The 16346-nt window shown below is 52.2% G+C and overlaps 1 protein-coding gene across 1 annotated transcript in view; it reads left to right on the top strand.

Moving 5' to 3' along the window:
- LOC128974317 (mesothelin-like) overlaps positions 1-16346 on the top strand; it is a 26720-nt gene extending 10374 nt beyond the window's left edge. The window contains exons 2-22 of the mRNA XM_054390887.1: positions 1232-1323; positions 1970-2100; positions 2721-2776; positions 3649-3820; positions 4596-4811; positions 4916-5086; positions 6053-6199; positions 6474-6523; positions 7351-7471; positions 7806-7891; positions 8748-8877; positions 9132-9322; positions 10013-10103; positions 11226-11337; positions 11579-11766; positions 12856-13002; positions 13220-13353; positions 13814-13938; positions 14756-14850; positions 15475-15664; positions 16252-16346. Coding sequence (XP_054246862.1) covers positions 1232-1323; positions 1970-2100; positions 2721-2776; positions 3649-3820; positions 4596-4811; positions 4916-5086; positions 6053-6199; positions 6474-6523; positions 7351-7471; positions 7806-7891; positions 8748-8877; positions 9132-9322; positions 10013-10103; positions 11226-11337; positions 11579-11766; positions 12856-13002; positions 13220-13353; positions 13814-13938; positions 14756-14850; positions 15475-15664; positions 16252-16346 — 2740 coding nt within the window. The remainder of the gene's footprint in view (positions 1-1231; positions 1324-1969; positions 2101-2720; positions 2777-3648; positions 3821-4595; positions 4812-4915; positions 5087-6052; positions 6200-6473; positions 6524-7350; positions 7472-7805; positions 7892-8747; positions 8878-9131; positions 9323-10012; positions 10104-11225; positions 11338-11578; positions 11767-12855; positions 13003-13219; positions 13354-13813; positions 13939-14755; positions 14851-15474; positions 15665-16251) is intronic.

The following is a 16346-nucleotide window of genomic DNA, read 5'->3' as shown; positions in this document are numbered from 1 at the left end:
GTCAGCAGCCAGAGAGGGGCTGTGTGTGGGGCTGGTTCTGTTCCTGCTCTTCAGGTTCACATGGGTTTGTGTTCTTGCTTGGGTGGAAGTCCATAGTCACTTGAATTCATTGTTTCTTCTAATCTCTTGCCTTCAGTTTTCTCATGTGCCTCTTTCTCTGGAGTGGAACATGATCTTCTTCAATGGCCTGTGGGAGAGGATGTTGCAAGTACCTGATCTTGGCAGCTCACCTGTCCTGTCTCAGTGGGTCCATGGTGGGCTCCAGCCCTTCCTGGCCAAGCCCAAGGTTGCTGCTTGTCTCCACGCCAAGCATGTCCTGTGTGAGACCTTCCAGGTGATGTAAGTGCTGGACACAGACAGCTCAGCTGGGAGGTAGCAAAGGAGTCCTTGCTCAGCCTCCCAAAGCAAAGGGAGAAACCCTCTAAGGGCTGTGCACCCCTGGGGGCCCAGCCAAGGTTTCTGAAGAGCTCCCTCCAAGGCTTTGTAACACAGCTGCTGAGCCTGTGACTGGTCCTCAGCATCAGTCACTGCCCCCCAACAGTCCTGAGGGGCTGTTGGGAAGGGAAGTCACAGTGGTAGCTTAGCAGAGGGACATGACTGACAATATCAGTCTGCAAGGAACAGCCATGTCTGTGAGAATCCAACCCTGACTTCATCTTTATTGCCAAGAGAATCACAGAATCCTAGAATGGGTTGGGTTGGAAAGGACCTCAAAGCTCATCCAGTTCCTCCCACCAGCTCAGGCTGCTCAAGGCCTCATCCAGCCTGGCCTTGAACACCTCCAGGGAGGAGGCATCCACAGCCTCCCTGGGCAGCCTGCTCCAATGTCTCCCCACCCTCACTGCAAAGAATTTCTTCCTCATCTCCAGTCTCAATCTGCCTCCCCCAGCTCAAAGCCATTATCCTTCATCCTGTCATTCCCAGCCCTTGTCAAAAGTCCTTCCCCAGCTCTCCTGGAGCCCCTTCAGGTACTGGAAGGCTGCTCTAAGGTCTCCCTGGAGCCTTCTCTTCTCCAGGCTGAACAGCCCCAGTTATCTCAGCCTGTCCCCAGAGGGGAGGTTCTCCAGCCCTCTGGTCATCTTCATGGCCTCCTCTGTCTGGACCCACTCCAGCAGTTCCAGGTCCTTTTGTGCTGGGGGCAGCAGACCTGGATGCAGGCCTGGAGGTGGGGTCTCAGCAGAGCAGAGGGGGATCTGTGTTTGAGATGTCTTCCTTTCTGTTTCACCTACAGAGTCGCTGCCCTCAGTGGCATCTATCCTGACCTCCCAGTGGAAGAGCAGAGGAACCTTTATGCTGCCATCAAATACTATCTCCTCCAGGATGGTAAGTGGTCTGTTTTCAGAAGCAGCAGAGAGCTTTCAGCCACTGATGCATGCTGTAGCTGTGATCTCTTACAGGGCTGAGGCTTCACAGGCATTCTGGTGCATTTCTGTTGTCTCTCCAGTGGGAATAAGCTGGGAATAGGACAGTGCTAGGTGGTTGCAGGGATCATTTTTGTGCCTGAAGGCTTTATGACTCCAGGATTAGCAGTCAGCCAGCCCTGTGCTGTCTTACAAGGCTTTTATTGCTTTTGTTGGGAAAGAGTGCTGCAGGCTTTGCTTCTGAGAGCTAAAGAACTCAGTTCAGGAAGGGGACCCAGCTAAGGCACAACCCTGTCCCCAGGCAGCAGCTTGCATGCAAAAAATGTCATGTCCTATGAAAAAGCTTTTGGCAGGTTTTGAATGCAGGAAGAAAGAGACTGGAGAAGAGGTATTTGGAGGGCTGTGAAAGAATGAGGCCTCTGACCTGTGCCATGTGCCTCAGTAATCCAACAGGCTCTTGGCTTTGAGCCTAATGAATGATCAGAGGCACTGAGGGAGCTCTCTGGCTGAGGTCTTTGATAGGCAGAAGCCTGTTCTGCAACTGAAAGGCTCCAGGCCCCACTGATTCCCTGGGAGTCACTACTCTAATGATCCCGTCTGTTTTGCAGGATCAAACCAGAAATGCTACAATGCAGCCATTCCAGGTCTGAATTCCACTGCTTGGTTTAAAAACTACCTTGGATCCTTTTTGGAGCATGCTACTGTTGGAGACCTGCAGCTTTTTGCTGATGAACCAACAGTAAGTGCAGTAAAAAGTCAAAGTGCTCTGTGCCTGGAGAGGTCACCTCCTGCTCTGACCAAGAGCCATGGAGGTGCTGCTAGCAGAACAGTCCTCTTGTGTATTTCTGCTGAACAACCACTTCAAGTCTTATGTTTACCCCATGCTTGATTTCTTTGGGAAGAAAAAGCAGCCCAGCAACTGGTTTCATACAGGTAGCCTTGCAGAAAGCAGACTGGGGGCAATAAGGGGGATGGGGGAGCAACCCCCAATTCCATCTGGAGCCTGGCTTAGTGAACCAACTGCATGCCTGAGCAGGGCTGCAGGGGCAGGACCAAGTCCTTTAGCAGCTCTCCTACCTTTGTGCCTCACAGCTCTGAAGAGACTTGCATGCCCTCAGTGCAAAGATCAACAAGATCTCAGGATCTGACTCACAGACAACAAATCAATGTCCTCACAACCTCACAGCTTTCACACCAGATGCTTGAGGTGAGGATTCTTCAAGCTGTCCATGAAAGTATCTGTCTGAATTATTTTTGTGTTTTTTATTTTTTCTTCCATGTCAACACTTCCAGCTTCAAAACTTTGCCAGGGACCCTCTCAGCCTACAGATGGTCAGCAATCTGACCTTGCTCTGGCAGACAGCTGTGTATTACACCTCCCTGCTGACCTCTGCACCTGATTTCCCCTTGGCCAGGTATGAGACCTGATCCAAATTCCTACCTGAATCACAGAAGCAGAGACTCAGTTAGGCTGGAGAAGGCCTTCAAGACCATTGAGTCCAGCCAATGGTACCATGCATGGTACCATGACAGCAAAAGGCTGCTGGGTGGTGATTCTGATGGCTGCTTCCATGAAGCGTTTTTCTGTTCCTCAAATACTTGCATTGCACTTGAGCTTGGAGAGGACCAGGCTGCACATTCCAGGTCTTAGGAAATGACCATCATGCAGTGCCAGCTACCAGCTAATGACCAGAAGGTCACCTTAGAATCAGAGAATTGGTTGGGTTGGAAAAGGCTTCTAAGAGCATCCAGTTTCCAACCATTGACCCAACACCACCATGGCCCCAAGTGCCATGACCACAGGTTTTGGGAACACCTCCAGGGATGGGGACTCCACCACCTCCCTGGGTAGCCTGTGCCAGTCCCTGACCACTCTTCCAGGAAAAATACAGTTCCTAATCTCTAGCCTAACCTTGCCCTGGCACAATTTCAGGCTGTTTCCTCTCCTATCACCTGAGACTAGGGAGAAGAGACCAGCTCCCACCTGGCTTCAACCTCCATTCAGGACAATGAGGTCTCCATTGCTCTGGAGAAGAGGTTTAGTCTCTTCTCTAGACTAAGCACCCCCAGGTCCCTCAGCTGCTCCTCCCCAGCCCTCTTCTCCAGGCCTTTCACAAGCTTTGTTGCTGTTGGAGTGAGAGGCCCAAAACAGAGCCCAGGACTTGAGGTGCTATCTGGAAGCAGGAGTGTCAGCATCAGAGCTAAAATGAATCAGGGGCAACAGGAAAGATCTGGCACAGTCACTGTGTCATGCTGACAACCTCTCTTCCTTGTCTCTCACCTGCAGTCTTCCAGACAGATTTGTTTGCTACCTGAGCCCCTCAGCAGTGAGCAACCTGAGCAGAGATGAGGCTTTGAGCTTGGCCCAGAGGATCACTAAGAACTGCCCATGGAACCTGACACACAGAGGTGTGACTAGAGAGAGAGCTCCTTCCCCCCTGAGCAGGGAGGAGCTGCAGGTAAGCACAGAATGACAGAGTTCTTGTGGTTGGAAGAGACCTCTAAGGTCATGGAGTCCAACCCTTAGCCCAGCACTGCCAGGGCACCACCAAACCATGGCCCTCAGCACCACATCTCCAGGGCTTGGAAACCCCTCCAGGGATGGGGACTCCACTACTGCCCTGGGCAGCCTGGGCCAGGTCTGGACAGCCCTTTTGGGGAAGGAAATGTTCCTCATGTCCAACCTAAACCTCCCCTGGGGAAACGTGAGAGTCTTTCCTCTCATTCTGTCACCTCTCTACTAGGAAGAAGATCCCAGTCCCTGCCTGACTCCAGCTTCCTCTTAGGGAGCTGTAGGGAGCCAGAAGGTCTCCCCTCAGCCTCCTTTTCTCCAGACTGAACACCCCCAGCTCCCTCATCTGCTCCTCCCCAGCCCTCACCTCTCACCAACTTCTTTGTCTGTCTCTGGATCCTCTCAAGTCCCTCAATGTCCTCCTTGGGGGGGTACCCAGTCTGATCTCCTGCCCAGCTCCAGAACTCAGTTATTCATCCACCTAGAGAACCCTGTGAGCCTCCTCCTGTGAGCCCTGCTCTAGGTCATCCTGCTGGCTTCCTTGGGGCAGGTGGCTGCTGTTCACCACCAGCAAAATCTCTGTGCATGGAGTCAGACTATCACCAGGCTTGGTCACACGAGGTGGAGGCAGGAAGTTCAAGACATCCAAGAGCTGTAGGATCTAAGTTGCTCACCTCACTGCTCCTCTGACTTGCTCTCTGTCTGCCTGGGACCTCTTTCAGGTTGCATCCTCTTTGGTGAGGAAGTTTGAGCATCTTCCTCCCGTGGTGCTGCGTGCCTTGGGCCAGGCTGCAGTTGGCCTCTCCATCTCTCACATTCAGAACAGCATCAGTGCCCCAGACCTTGGAGCAGCTCTCCCTGCCCTGGCTGAAGTTCGTGGCTGGACTGCTGAGCAGGCCAGCACCATTATCAACAAACTGCTCAGCTCTGGCTATCAGGTACACAGGATGAGGCCCCAGGCACTTCACCCCTGCTGTAGCTCACTGCAAACAAAGCCTTTTTGGCCCTCGAGGTGCTGAGGGCTGCCTCTGGTTCCTTGCAGATCTCAGATGGGCAGAGCCTGGCAGAGCTGGGCAGCTTGCTGCCTGGCCTCAGCACCACCACGCTTCGGAGTCTGCCTCCAGAAGTCATCTTGGAAGCCATTCAGTTGCCCAGGTTTGTTCAGCACGTGGAGGCCCTGCCCCCTGCTCTGAAGATGATCCTTGTGGAAAAGGTGAGGCTGGTTTTCTCTGCAGGCTTCACAAAGCAGCAAAGCTCCAATGAGCCAGAGCTAAGGACTGGTTACCTGGGGCCAGGCATTGGCACCCCCCTGACAGCCTTCCCTTGGGGGTGTTTGTCATTGCCAAACAGTGTGCAGCTGGACAAACATCTCAAGTCCCTGTCACTCTGGGTGTCCTTGGCTGCCAGCCAGTGTGTCCTCACAGCCTCCTGGGCACAAGGGCAGAAGCAGCAGTTGTTTTACAGGGTGGTCCTGGAAACTACTTTCCAGGTGCTCTGGGAGAAGGCCATTGTCATGGTTTGGAGTAAGAACATATGAGAAGTAACGGTGGCTTAGGAAGTCCCTTGTAGGGCAGGCTGATCCTTCAGCAGCTGGCTGATCCTTTCATTCCCCCATGCAATTGTCTAGGATTTGGGCACCCTTTTGCCTCTTTTCTCACCATGATTTTATCCCTCATGTTTCTTGAGTAGCATTCAAGCTCATTGTCACTCCTTTTTGGGATGAAAGACTCTGAGCTGCCTTGGGCACCCGAGGCCCTGTCTGCAGCATGTACCTATGTGAAGTAGCAGGGATCTGACTGATCCCAGGATTGCTCTGCAGTGTGCCCTTGGCAAGCTGAGACATGGTTTGAGTTGCCAAAGAGGAAGGACATGTCCCTCCTTAACAGGTTAGACATTTTGAGGGCATAGAGCCAGGAGGTGGGGAGCTGATAAGGGACAGAATTGTTCCTGCTCACCAGGCCCCCAGGTATTAGTTCCCAGGAGTTCTCTTGATCCCCTGACTGTGTCCAACAGGAAGTGCTGCATGGTGTGAAGTCTCCCAGAGATGGCCCCTGAGCAGCAGGGGCATTTTTCTGGCTTCTCCCCACTTAGTCACTGCTCCTCCAGCCATTGTCCGAGTGTTTGTTTTAGCCTCAGTGTTTGAGTAACATCTTGGGTGGGATTTTCTTGTTTGTTAAAGATTTCCTCCAGTGTAAGCCACCCTGCTGAGCTGGTTGGATGGATCCCTGATGCTCTGGCCAGGTACATTCCAAAGTCATTGCTTGTTTTTGGGGAGGAGGAGCCCAACCTCCAGGAGCTCAACAGCAAGACCTGGACCCGAGAGCAGGTAATGTGCTAATCCTCACCCTGGGTGTCAGCCCTGGGCTCTGCAGAGGCAGGAGTCTGCTCTGCAGGCCTGCTGGAAATCCCTGAGTCCCAGCTTGGGATGGGTTGGAAGGCTCCTTTGGAGATCTCATCCAGCCCCTGTGCTAAAGCAGGGCACCCACAGCAGGGTGCACAGGGTGGCAATGCCCAGCTGAGTTGGGAAAGGCTGCAGAGAAGGAGATGCAGCTGAAGTGTGGCAGAGGATAAAGCACTGCTGCTCTGGCTTTGCTTCACAGGCTGCCATGTTCTTCAGTGATGTGATAAGGACAGAGCCTGACTTCAACAGGTAGCATTTCTCTGCCCTTCCTCCCTTTTTCCATGTCTGTTGGCTTTGGTTGTGATTTGTTTCCTTTGGAGCCAACATCAGTCTCCTGCTGACTTCACAACAGAAGCTTTTCCATAAAACTGTTTTCAATTAAAGCTTTAAGGACTTCTCCCTGAGCTGTCCCAGGCTGTGCAGGATGTTCAGTGGTGAGGATCTGCACAGCTCCATTTCTCTTTGATAGCACAGGGAGGAGGCACATCTTGTAGTTCAGGATGCAGCAATGCTCCTTGGGGTGCAGAGTTTGCCCCTGCATTTCTACTCCCATGACAAGTCTCTAGCTGAGGGACCTGGGAGTGTTCAGCCTGGAGAAAAGGAGCCTGTGGGGAGACTTTCTGGCTCTCTACAGCTCCCTGAAAGGAGGTTTGGGCCAGGTGGGGGTTGGTCTCTTCTCCCTTGGAGTGATAGGATGAGAGGAAGTTACCCCAGGGGTCTCAAACCCTGGAACAGGCTGCCCAGGGAGGTGGTTGAATCCCCATCCCTGCAGAGATGTGGTGCTGAAGGACATGGTTCAGCACCAGCCTTAGCAGAGTTAGGTAATGGTTGGACTTGATCTTCAAGGTCTCTTCCAGCTGCAACCATTCTGTGATGTTTATTTTAGCAGTGATGGCTTCTTCATCTCCAGCAGAGGTCAAGAGTAGCAGGCTGGCAGGGATGGAGTTTGGAGAGCATTAAGCTCTGGCACTAGGGGAGGTTCTTGCCTGCTGTGTTGGTCACTCACACATGGGAGGACAGGGCTGAATCTTTCCTGAACTCTCTGCCTTTCTGATTTGCCTCCTGGAAATGTTCAGGCTGTCCCAGTCAGTCCTCCAGGGCTTCACCTGTGCAGCTGCCAATGAGACCCGAGCAGAAAGATTTCAGGAGCTGGCCAAAGTGATGAAGAAGAAGGAGGTCAAGCTAGGAGAAGACCAGGTCAGTGCCCACATTTTGAAATCTGCTGTTTGATGCTGCTAAGGAGCTGGCAGTGAGGATTGCTCAGCAAGAACAAGACCACTGTCAGCTTAAGGGCCTGGAACCAATGTGACTGCTCTTGGGTCTCCATCCCACAGTTCTGAATTTCCTTGGAGACAGGAGAAGTCAAACCCCAGCTGGCAGATTTCTCAGGAACTAAGCCCTCTGATTTCTGTCTTTACTGTTGGTGGTTTTTTTTCCCCTCACTTTGGAGCAGAGTGAAATCTTTGTTCTGTTTCCTCTTACATTTTCATGCTGGTTTCTTTCTTTGGTGCAAACTGTGATGCCTCCTCAGCTGAGCTGCTTGGTGAAGGTGGTGACACTGCAGGGGATTCCCAAGGATTTGGACAGCTACCCTAAGGAGCTGCTGCTGTTTTTAAGGTAGGCAGGCTGCCCTCTGCACATTGTTACCTTACTATTTGGTGGCAAAAGGAAGTATTAGTTGCTCAGGAGTAGCTCATGTTTGCTGCAGAGTTCATTCTCATTCCTCACGGGGGAGGACATCTCAGATCTTCCAAAGCTTTCAAACAGGTTGAAGGGTTTTTTCAGAGCCAACCATCCATCATGTTAACTTCAGCACTGTCAGGCTGGTTTTAAATCTGGTTTTAAGAGGTAAAACCCATCTGTGGGTTTAGTACTTCCTGGCCTCTGTGAATGTGCTTTGTCCTTACAGTCATAGATTCACAGAATGGGTTGGGTTGGAAGGAACCTCAAAGACCACCCATCTCCACCCCCTGCCAGGGGCAGGGACACTTCCCACCAGCCCAGGCTGCTCAAGGCCTCATCCAGCCTGGCCTTGAACACCTCCAGGGAGGGGACATCCACAGCCTCCCTGGGCAACCTGTTCCAGTGGCTCCCCACCCTCACTGCAAAGAATTTCTTCCTCATCTCCAGTTTCCATCTCCCCTCTTCCAGCTCAAAGCCATTGCCCTTTGTCTTATCACCACCAGTCCCTCCCCAGGTTTCTTGCAGGCCCCCTTCAGACAGCAGAGTGGACCTCTTTGTTCCATGAGCTACTCACTATGTTCTGTAGCTAAGTTTTGACCCATTTTAAGCTGAGTTTCCCAAGAGTCTCTCTAAGGTGGACATGAATTGTTAACCAGTGTGGACTAGGATCTTTGGGAAGAAGAGTTTGGGTTCAGCTTGTGGTTCTCTTGGATACAGTAGAGACACAGAGCCTTAGCCCTGAGCAGCTGTTTGATACCAGTCACCACAAGTCAGGTGTTTGTCTTTCCAGTCCTTCAGACTATGCAGCCACAGGAAGCTGCATGCAGTTCTTTGCTAATGTTGGGGAAGCCAACCTGGATGTTCTGCCAAGAGACTCATCTCAGAGGACGGAGCTGCTCTTGGAGGCTTTGGCATGTCTGGTAGGTGGTGAGGGGAGAGCTCTGCACAAGGCTGGGGAGGACTTGGGGCTCAAGAATCATAGAATGGCTTGGGTTGGAAAGGACCTTGGAGATCATCCAGTTCCAACCCCCTGCCCTGGGCCCCTGCATCCTGCCAGGCTGTTCAAGACCACATCCAAAGGGGCTTTGAACAATTCCCAGCTTGGAGCCTCCACAGCTTCTCCTCTCCAGTGGCATCCAGTTCTACTGAACACCTCTGTCTTGTGTTACTGCAGAAAGTTCAGGGCAGCCAAGTGAGTGAGGAGGATGCAGAGGTTCTGGGCCATCTGATCTGTGACCTGGGTGGGCAATACATCAGAAGTTCTGCTGGGAGCCTGCTGAAGCACTTGAGCCACTGTGATTCTTTCCTGCCTGAGCAAGAAGAGGCTATCAGGAGTGTCATCAGCAGTGGCAACACCACGTTTGGGTATGGATCTTCCTTCTGGGCATCAGTAACACAGTTCCCTTGACCAAACCCATTGGCAGCCAGGTCAAGCAAACACTCAGTTCATTGCCTTTGAATTCCCCACTGACCTTTCTCACTGGTTTGTTTGAATGCCTTTCAGCTGGGAGCTTTGGCTGGAATTCCACTCACAGTCACAGTTTCACTTCTGTGTCCCACTTGCTCTGCTTACAAAATCCTTTCTTTTGGGCTGCTTTTTAGTCACCAAACTTGTCAGAGACTGCCCTGAAGAACGTGGGGGGTTTGAGCTGTTGCTTGTTGGCTTCCACAAAGCATTCTAGCTGCCACATGCTTGGTAAATCCCTGGCTGGATCTAACAGAGATGTTGTCCAGGAAGGCAAAAATATTTTCTTTTCCTCTGTCACATTCCTAGATCTTGACACTGAGCTGGGTGATAGTAAGCAGCAGAAATTCTTTGGGTTTCATGAAAGTAATGAATTTGTTAGATGCACTTTTCTCATCTAGCTGCCCTTGTTCCTGCTCTGGTGGAATGAAGTGTTGTGTGACAGGAAGCAATTGAGAAGGGCTAGGATTTAAATCCTGTGTTTTCTTCACTTCAGATGGTACAAGGGGCATCATCCTGGCAGCTCTTGATGTGGTTTCTGTGGTTGTCCATCCTTGATAGCTGATCCCTGCTAATTTTCTTGTGTGCAGTCCTCCTGTAGTGTGGTCAGCTCTTACCTTGAATGAGCTCAGTGGCTTGATTCCTGTGTTTGATCACAGCATCTTGCAGAGGATCCCCAAGGTGAGTTATTCACAGAGGTGGGAGGCACTCCTGAGTCCTGCAGGGTAGAAGAAATAGGATGGGGCTTGTTCAGACAGTGCCAAAAGGGAGGGATGGCCTGTGGGGAGTGAGGCTTCATCAAGCTGACAGCCTGCAACTGCAAATCCTGGTCACTGTCATCTTCCTCTGACTGTTGGGAGAGTACCAGAGGTGGAAAGCTGCAGTAACTATGTAGAATCATAAAGGCTGGAAAGGACTTCTAAGATCACTGAGTCCAACCCTCAACCTGTCAGCACCATGTCCCACAGTGCCCTGGCCATGTGCTTTTGGAACACCTCCAGGGATGGGGACTCTACCACCTCTCTGGGAAGCCTCTTCCACTCCCTGACCACTCTTGCAGCAAAGAGATTTTTCTCAGTATTAAACCTGCCCCTCCCCTGCTGCAACTTGAGGCCATTTCCTCTCCCTCTGTCTCTTGGTACTAGGGAGCAGAGCCCAACCCCCACCTCACTGCAGCCTCCTTTCAGAGAGTTGTAGAGAGCAATGAGGTCTCTCTCCCTCCCTCAGGCTTCTCTTCTCCATACTAAACAACCCCAGTTCTTTCCAGCTGCTCCTCACCAGACCCTTCCCCAGCTTTGTTTCTCTTCTCTGGACAGGCTTCAGCCCCTCAGTGTCCTCCTTGGAGTGAGGAGCCCAAAACTGGGCTCAGTATTTGAGGTGTGGCCTCAGTACTGAATACAAGGGGGAAATGCCTCCCTTGGTCCTGCCTGCTGGTCACACTGTGCTGCTGGCCTCACTCCCTCTGCCTCATGCTCAGATGCTGTCAGGCAGCACCCCCAGGTCGTTTTCCCCTGGGCAGTTTCCAGCCATGCTGTCCCAGCCTGGAGCATCCAGTGTACTGCTGTGCCTATGCTGGCACAGTGCCTTGTGAGAAGCTGGCATCATTTGTGGGGCAGGGCTTAGGACAGAACTGAAATATTTAGAGCTTTGCCTTTGGGTCCCCAAGGAAAGATCCAGAGGCTGCAGCAGCAGCAGGCCTGCTGCCTGTAGAGCTTTCACAGAGCAGTTGGGTAAGAAGTTGTGATGCTGCTGGTAGGGGCCCTAGGACTGCAGTGCCCTCCTGATGAACCCTTTTCTTTGCAGGATGCTTTAACTCTTTGGCTGAAGAACTTTGCCCAGGATTCTCCTCTGTCAAGGGAAGAGCTGGGCAGCATTGCTGAAGAGCTCCTGCCCACCAGGCACAGACGAGCAGATGGTATGGTAGCCTCCACTGCTCCAGGCTGGCAGCCTCCTCTCAGGGTGGTATCAGGGTGACCTTAGTCCTTCAGGGTCTCCTTGAGTGTGTCTGAGCTGAGCTGGGAGACACTTGGTGCTGGGGCAGCCACAGGAGGAGGAAGGTGGACCTGTCCTTGCACACCTGCCCATCCCCAGCAAGGGAGCCTCTAGAAGCTGAAGCAGCAGGATTTGACACTGACCACACTTGCTAATTGCTTCAGCAGGTTGCCCACCTGGGAAGGAGATAACTGAGGAGGTCCTTAATGATAACACCATGAACATTTACTACAGCCCTGCAGAGCTGCATGCCTGCCTAAGGAACATCTCTCTGGAGAACTACCTCACCCAGATCCTGGCCTACCCCTTCAGTGACCCTCAGTTAGCTGCCATGAAGCAGCATCTGGATGAGGTAATAGCAGATTGTCTGCTGATGAGATTGCTCAGGGGCTTGTCCAGATGAGCTTAAGTATCCCCAAGGACTGAGACTCCATCTCTCTGGGCTTCTCTTCCACTGTCTGGCCACTTACTATGCAGATTTGTATTTCCTAATATCTAATGGAATTCTCATTGCCTCTTGGCCCTTACCCTTCCACCTCACAAAAGAGTGTGGCTCCCTCCTGCCTATGATCTCCCATCAGAGAGTTGAGGAAAGTAATAAAGTCCTCAGTCTTCTCCAGACTGAAAATCCAGCTCCCACAGTCTCACTGCAAACTCACCTTGTATGTAGTTTGCTTCAGGCTGCCCAACCAGGGTGGCCCTCTGCTAGACTTGCGAGGCCTTGCTAGCCTCTGGCAAAGGCTTTCTTGCACCAGGGAGCCCCAGACTGGATGTTCCATCCAGAGGGGGTGACACAAGTGCCAGCCAGCTGGAGGAGAATAGTCATTTCCCTTGACCTGTTCATAGAATCATCCAGGTTGGAAAAGACCTCTGGGGTCAAGTCCAGCCACTGACCCTACTCTACAAAGTTCACCCCTAAGCCATATTCCCAAGCACCACATCTAAAGAGACCTTTCAACCCCTCCAGGGATGATGACCACCACCTCCCTGGCCAGCCTGTGCCAATGTCTGACTGTTCTTTCTGTGAAAAAATGTTTCCTAATGTCCAGCCTGAACCTATCCTGGTGCAACTTGAGGCCATTTCCTCTTGTTCTGTCACTAATTACCTGTCAGAGGAGACCAGCACCAACCTCTCCACAACCCCCTCTTGAGTCCTAGAATCATAGAACTGTTTTGGTTGAAGAGATCCAAGGTCATGGAGTCCAACCTCCACATGCTACCTGCTCAGGTCCCTGGTGCTTCAGGTCTTGTTCCTCCCTCCAAGGCCTGCTTGTGTGAGCTGTCAAGCAGGATAAGGACAGATGTGTCCATGGAATCTCACTGCCTTGGCTTTCCTCTTCCTTGCAGAGCTGGGGGACTTTTGCAGGCTGATTTTGGACAGAGCAGGAATTCCTCAGCACTGGCATGGTGCTGAGAGCAGTAACAAAAGGTCTCTCCACAGACATATCCTGATGGCTATCCTGCAAGCCTGTTCCCCAAGCTGGGCTTCCTCATTTCTTTTGTCACTCCTGAGGAGATTTCCAAGTGGAACATCACTTCAGCTGATGCTCTGGCTGGCATCCTGGGAAATCAGCCCCCTGAGGAGCAGGTAGGGACCTGGGGGTTTTTTTCCTGTCCAGCCTTGCTTCCTGCTCTGAGAGCTGCTGCTTTCAGACTAGTTTAATGGGTTCAGAGATGGCTGACCCATCCTTGAGGCCCAAACAAACCCATGTGAAACAATTCCATTGCATTTGGTTTTCTTTGGATGATGGAAAGAGGAATTCTGGTTCAGGTTAACCTTTGGAAACCTTCCATGTCCTCCCCAGGCTTCCGCAGTCATCCAACGCTACCTGGCCTTGGGCAATGCCCTGGATGCCACTGCTCTGAATGCCATTGGTACCACCTACATCTGCCTTCTGGATGGGGCTGAGCTCAACAGGATAGACCCCAGCAGCCTGAAGTGAGTCAGGTGTTGGGGTGCTCTTGGCTCCTTGGAAAAGCACCGAGGGGGACATCAGCCAGGTGGATTTGCGTTTTCTCTCCTCTCGGGGAAAGCAAATCTAGGAAGCAACTTAGCTCCTGCTCAGATTCCCTGCTCAAAAGCTTTTTGTTCTCTGTCCTGCCAGGAAGGGGCTGGGCTCTTCTCTCTAGTGTCAGGTGACAGATTGAGCAGAAATGGCCTCAACTTGCACCAGGGGAGGGTTAGGTTGGAGTTTCTTTCCTGCCACAGTGGTCAGGGACTGGAACAGGCTGCCCAGGGAGGTGGTGGAGTCCCCATCCCTGGAGGTGTTCCAGAAAGCTGTGGCCATGGCACTTGGGGCCATGGTTTAGTGGCCATGGTGGTATTGGGTTGAAGGTTGCACTGGAGGTCTTGGAGGTCCTTTCCAACTTTTCTCTATATCTTTTTTTTTTCCCTGCAGACTGGCGTCTCTCAACCCTTCAGCCTGCTCAGAGACTACAAAGGACATTTTATATGCTAAAGCCAAAAGGGCTTTCTCTGGCCAGCCTTTCCCTGCTTACTATGAACTCATTGGACCCTACCTTGGTATGTCAAGAGAAGTTATGGTATGGGGAAGGAAAGGTCTTAGAGCCAGAGCCTGGATGGGTACCAGACACCATCCAAGATTGGGAATTTTCAAAGCCAACTTCTTTTGTTTTTTTCCCAACTTGTAGCATAAAGGAGGAGGGACCTTGTAGAGGGGGAGACCTTCTGGTGGGCTTTCAGGACTTAAAGAGACTGATTAGAAAGCTGGGGACAGAATTTTGGGCAGGGCCTGTTGTGACAGGATAAGGGGGGATGGTTTGAACTAAAAGAGGGAGATTCAGACTGGAGAGAAGGGAGAAATGTTTTATGCTGAAGGGCTGCCCAGGGAGCTGGGAGCTGCCCCATCCCTGGAACCATTCCAGGTCAGGTGGTCTGGGGCTGTGAGCAACCTGCTCTGGTTGGGGATGTCCCTGCTGACTGCAGGGGGGTTGGACTGGATGGGCTTTAAAGATCCCTTCCTACCCAAACCAGTCTGGGAGTCTGGAAAATGTTGTTGTAAGGTTCTGTGCCTGACTGGAAGTTGTCCCATCACTTGTCAGGCTGTCAGAGGGAAAAGCAAACTGACTGCTGCCATAGGTAAAGATCAGCTCAAAGAGGGCTTTGTCTTCCATGCTTCTGAGGCTGCTGGAGCCCTGGAGCAGGCTGCCCAGACAGGTTGTGGAGTTGGGATTCCAACCTCCCCCGGCCATGGTGACCCTGGGCAAGCTGCTGTGGGTGCCCTGCTTTAGCAGGGGGATTGGAGTGGATGATCCCAAAGGTCCCTTCCAACCCCCCCCATGCTGGGATTCTGGGATAAGCTTTCTGTGCTTGCTCCCAGGGGGTGCTCCTGCAGTGGATCTCCGAGCCCTGAGCACGAAGAAGCTGAACATGAACATCAGCACTCTGATGAATCTAAGAAGAGACTCCCTGCTGGTGAGCTGGATCCTGCCATCCTTTGGCTCTCCACATTCATGTGAAGCAGTTGGCTTCGGTCACCCTTTCCTTTGGTGTAAATCAAGGGTCACTCCACCAAACTCAGAACATCCCTAGGCCAGTGCAAAGTGGAGAACCAGCCTGAAAAGTCTTTAAAGATGTAATTTTAAGTCAGTTAGGGCAGTCCCAAGTGGGGATTTCCTCAGAGCAGGCTCCCATAGCAGTTGTGGCAGGAGCAGGGGACAGGCAGTGACTAGAGCCCAGCCCACAGCTACTGACAGATCTCACTAGGTGCTGGCAGTGGCATCATCACTTTGGAAGAGAGCTCCCTGGTGGGAGCAGGGAGCAGGCCCCCCTTGAGCACAGGAGACATCAGCAGAGGAGAGCACTCTTTGAGGAGTCATTGTCTTCTTTCCCCTAACCTAGAGGAAGGTTTTGTGGAGATGTCCCTGCTTACTGCAGGAGCCTGGACTGGATGACCTCAGGAAGTCCCTTCCAAGCTGATCCATTTTAGGACTGTCTAAGACTGTCCCACCTTCTTCCTTCTGCTAATGGAAACCTCTGTAACCCATGGGTCAGAGGTGTTATTTCCATCCTTAATTCCTGCTTTTTGTTGTGTCCTAGAGCCTGACACCTTCTGAGGTCCAGGGCCTGCTGGGGATCAACCTTCCTGACCTGAAGCAGTGGCAGTACAGAGCTCCCATCTGGCAGTGGGTGCAGAGGCAGAAGCAGGCAGAGCTGGATCAGCTGCACATTGGCCTCACTGGGGGCACACAGGAAGGTTACATCAACCTTGCCATACCCAAATCTCAGTGTATGTGGTGTTAGTCCTGCTTGGAGTACTCATTTGAGAGAGGAAAAAACATCTGATGGAAGCAAAGAGCTTCCAGTTGTCTGTGGGAGAGAAAGCAAGAGGTGGCCTTGGGCAGCACTGCCAAACAGCTCTGGTCCTGCTCCCAGCACAGCTTGTGGCATGGCCATGGCATGGCTGAGACTCTTGGTCTGGGCTACTGCAGCCCCCTTCCAGTGGCATCACCTCAGCCACTAAAGCACACTGGGCAGTGCTCACTGCTCACCTTCTCCCTTCACCTCCTGGTGTGGAGGGGCAGCAAGCTCCACTCTGCTGAGGAGCCTTGAGCCTTGCAGAGAAAACTCTGGGTCAGTGTGAGAAGAGATCTTGTATTGTCCCTGGGAGCATCATCACTGGCTGAGCATCTCCTCTCCTGCTCCTCTGCCATGTGTTGCATTTGGGCCAGGACTGGGTGGTGCTGTCAGGCTTGGCTCTTTGCCACTTAGAAGCCAAAGATCTTCTCTAGCTGTGGCATAAAGAGAAGTTCTGCCCCATGGAGAACAGTTCAGTCACTGATTTATTTGTGCTCATGTCTCCTCTTTTTCCTCTAGTACCATCCTCAGCCTCTCTGGGTGCTGTGCCCATGACATTCCACCTCCTGCCTGCTCTGCTTAGCAGTTGCCTGCTGATGTCCATCTTGTCATGA

Source organism: Indicator indicator, chromosome 22 (genome assembly GCF_027791375.1).
Source record: "Indicator indicator isolate 239-I01 chromosome 22, UM_Iind_1.1, whole genome shotgun sequence".
NCBI lineage: Eukaryota > Metazoa > Chordata > Aves > Piciformes > Indicatoridae > Indicator > Indicator indicator.
The sequence above is the reverse complement of the archived record's forward strand: the minus strand, read 5'-3'. Positions and strand labels throughout refer to the sequence as shown.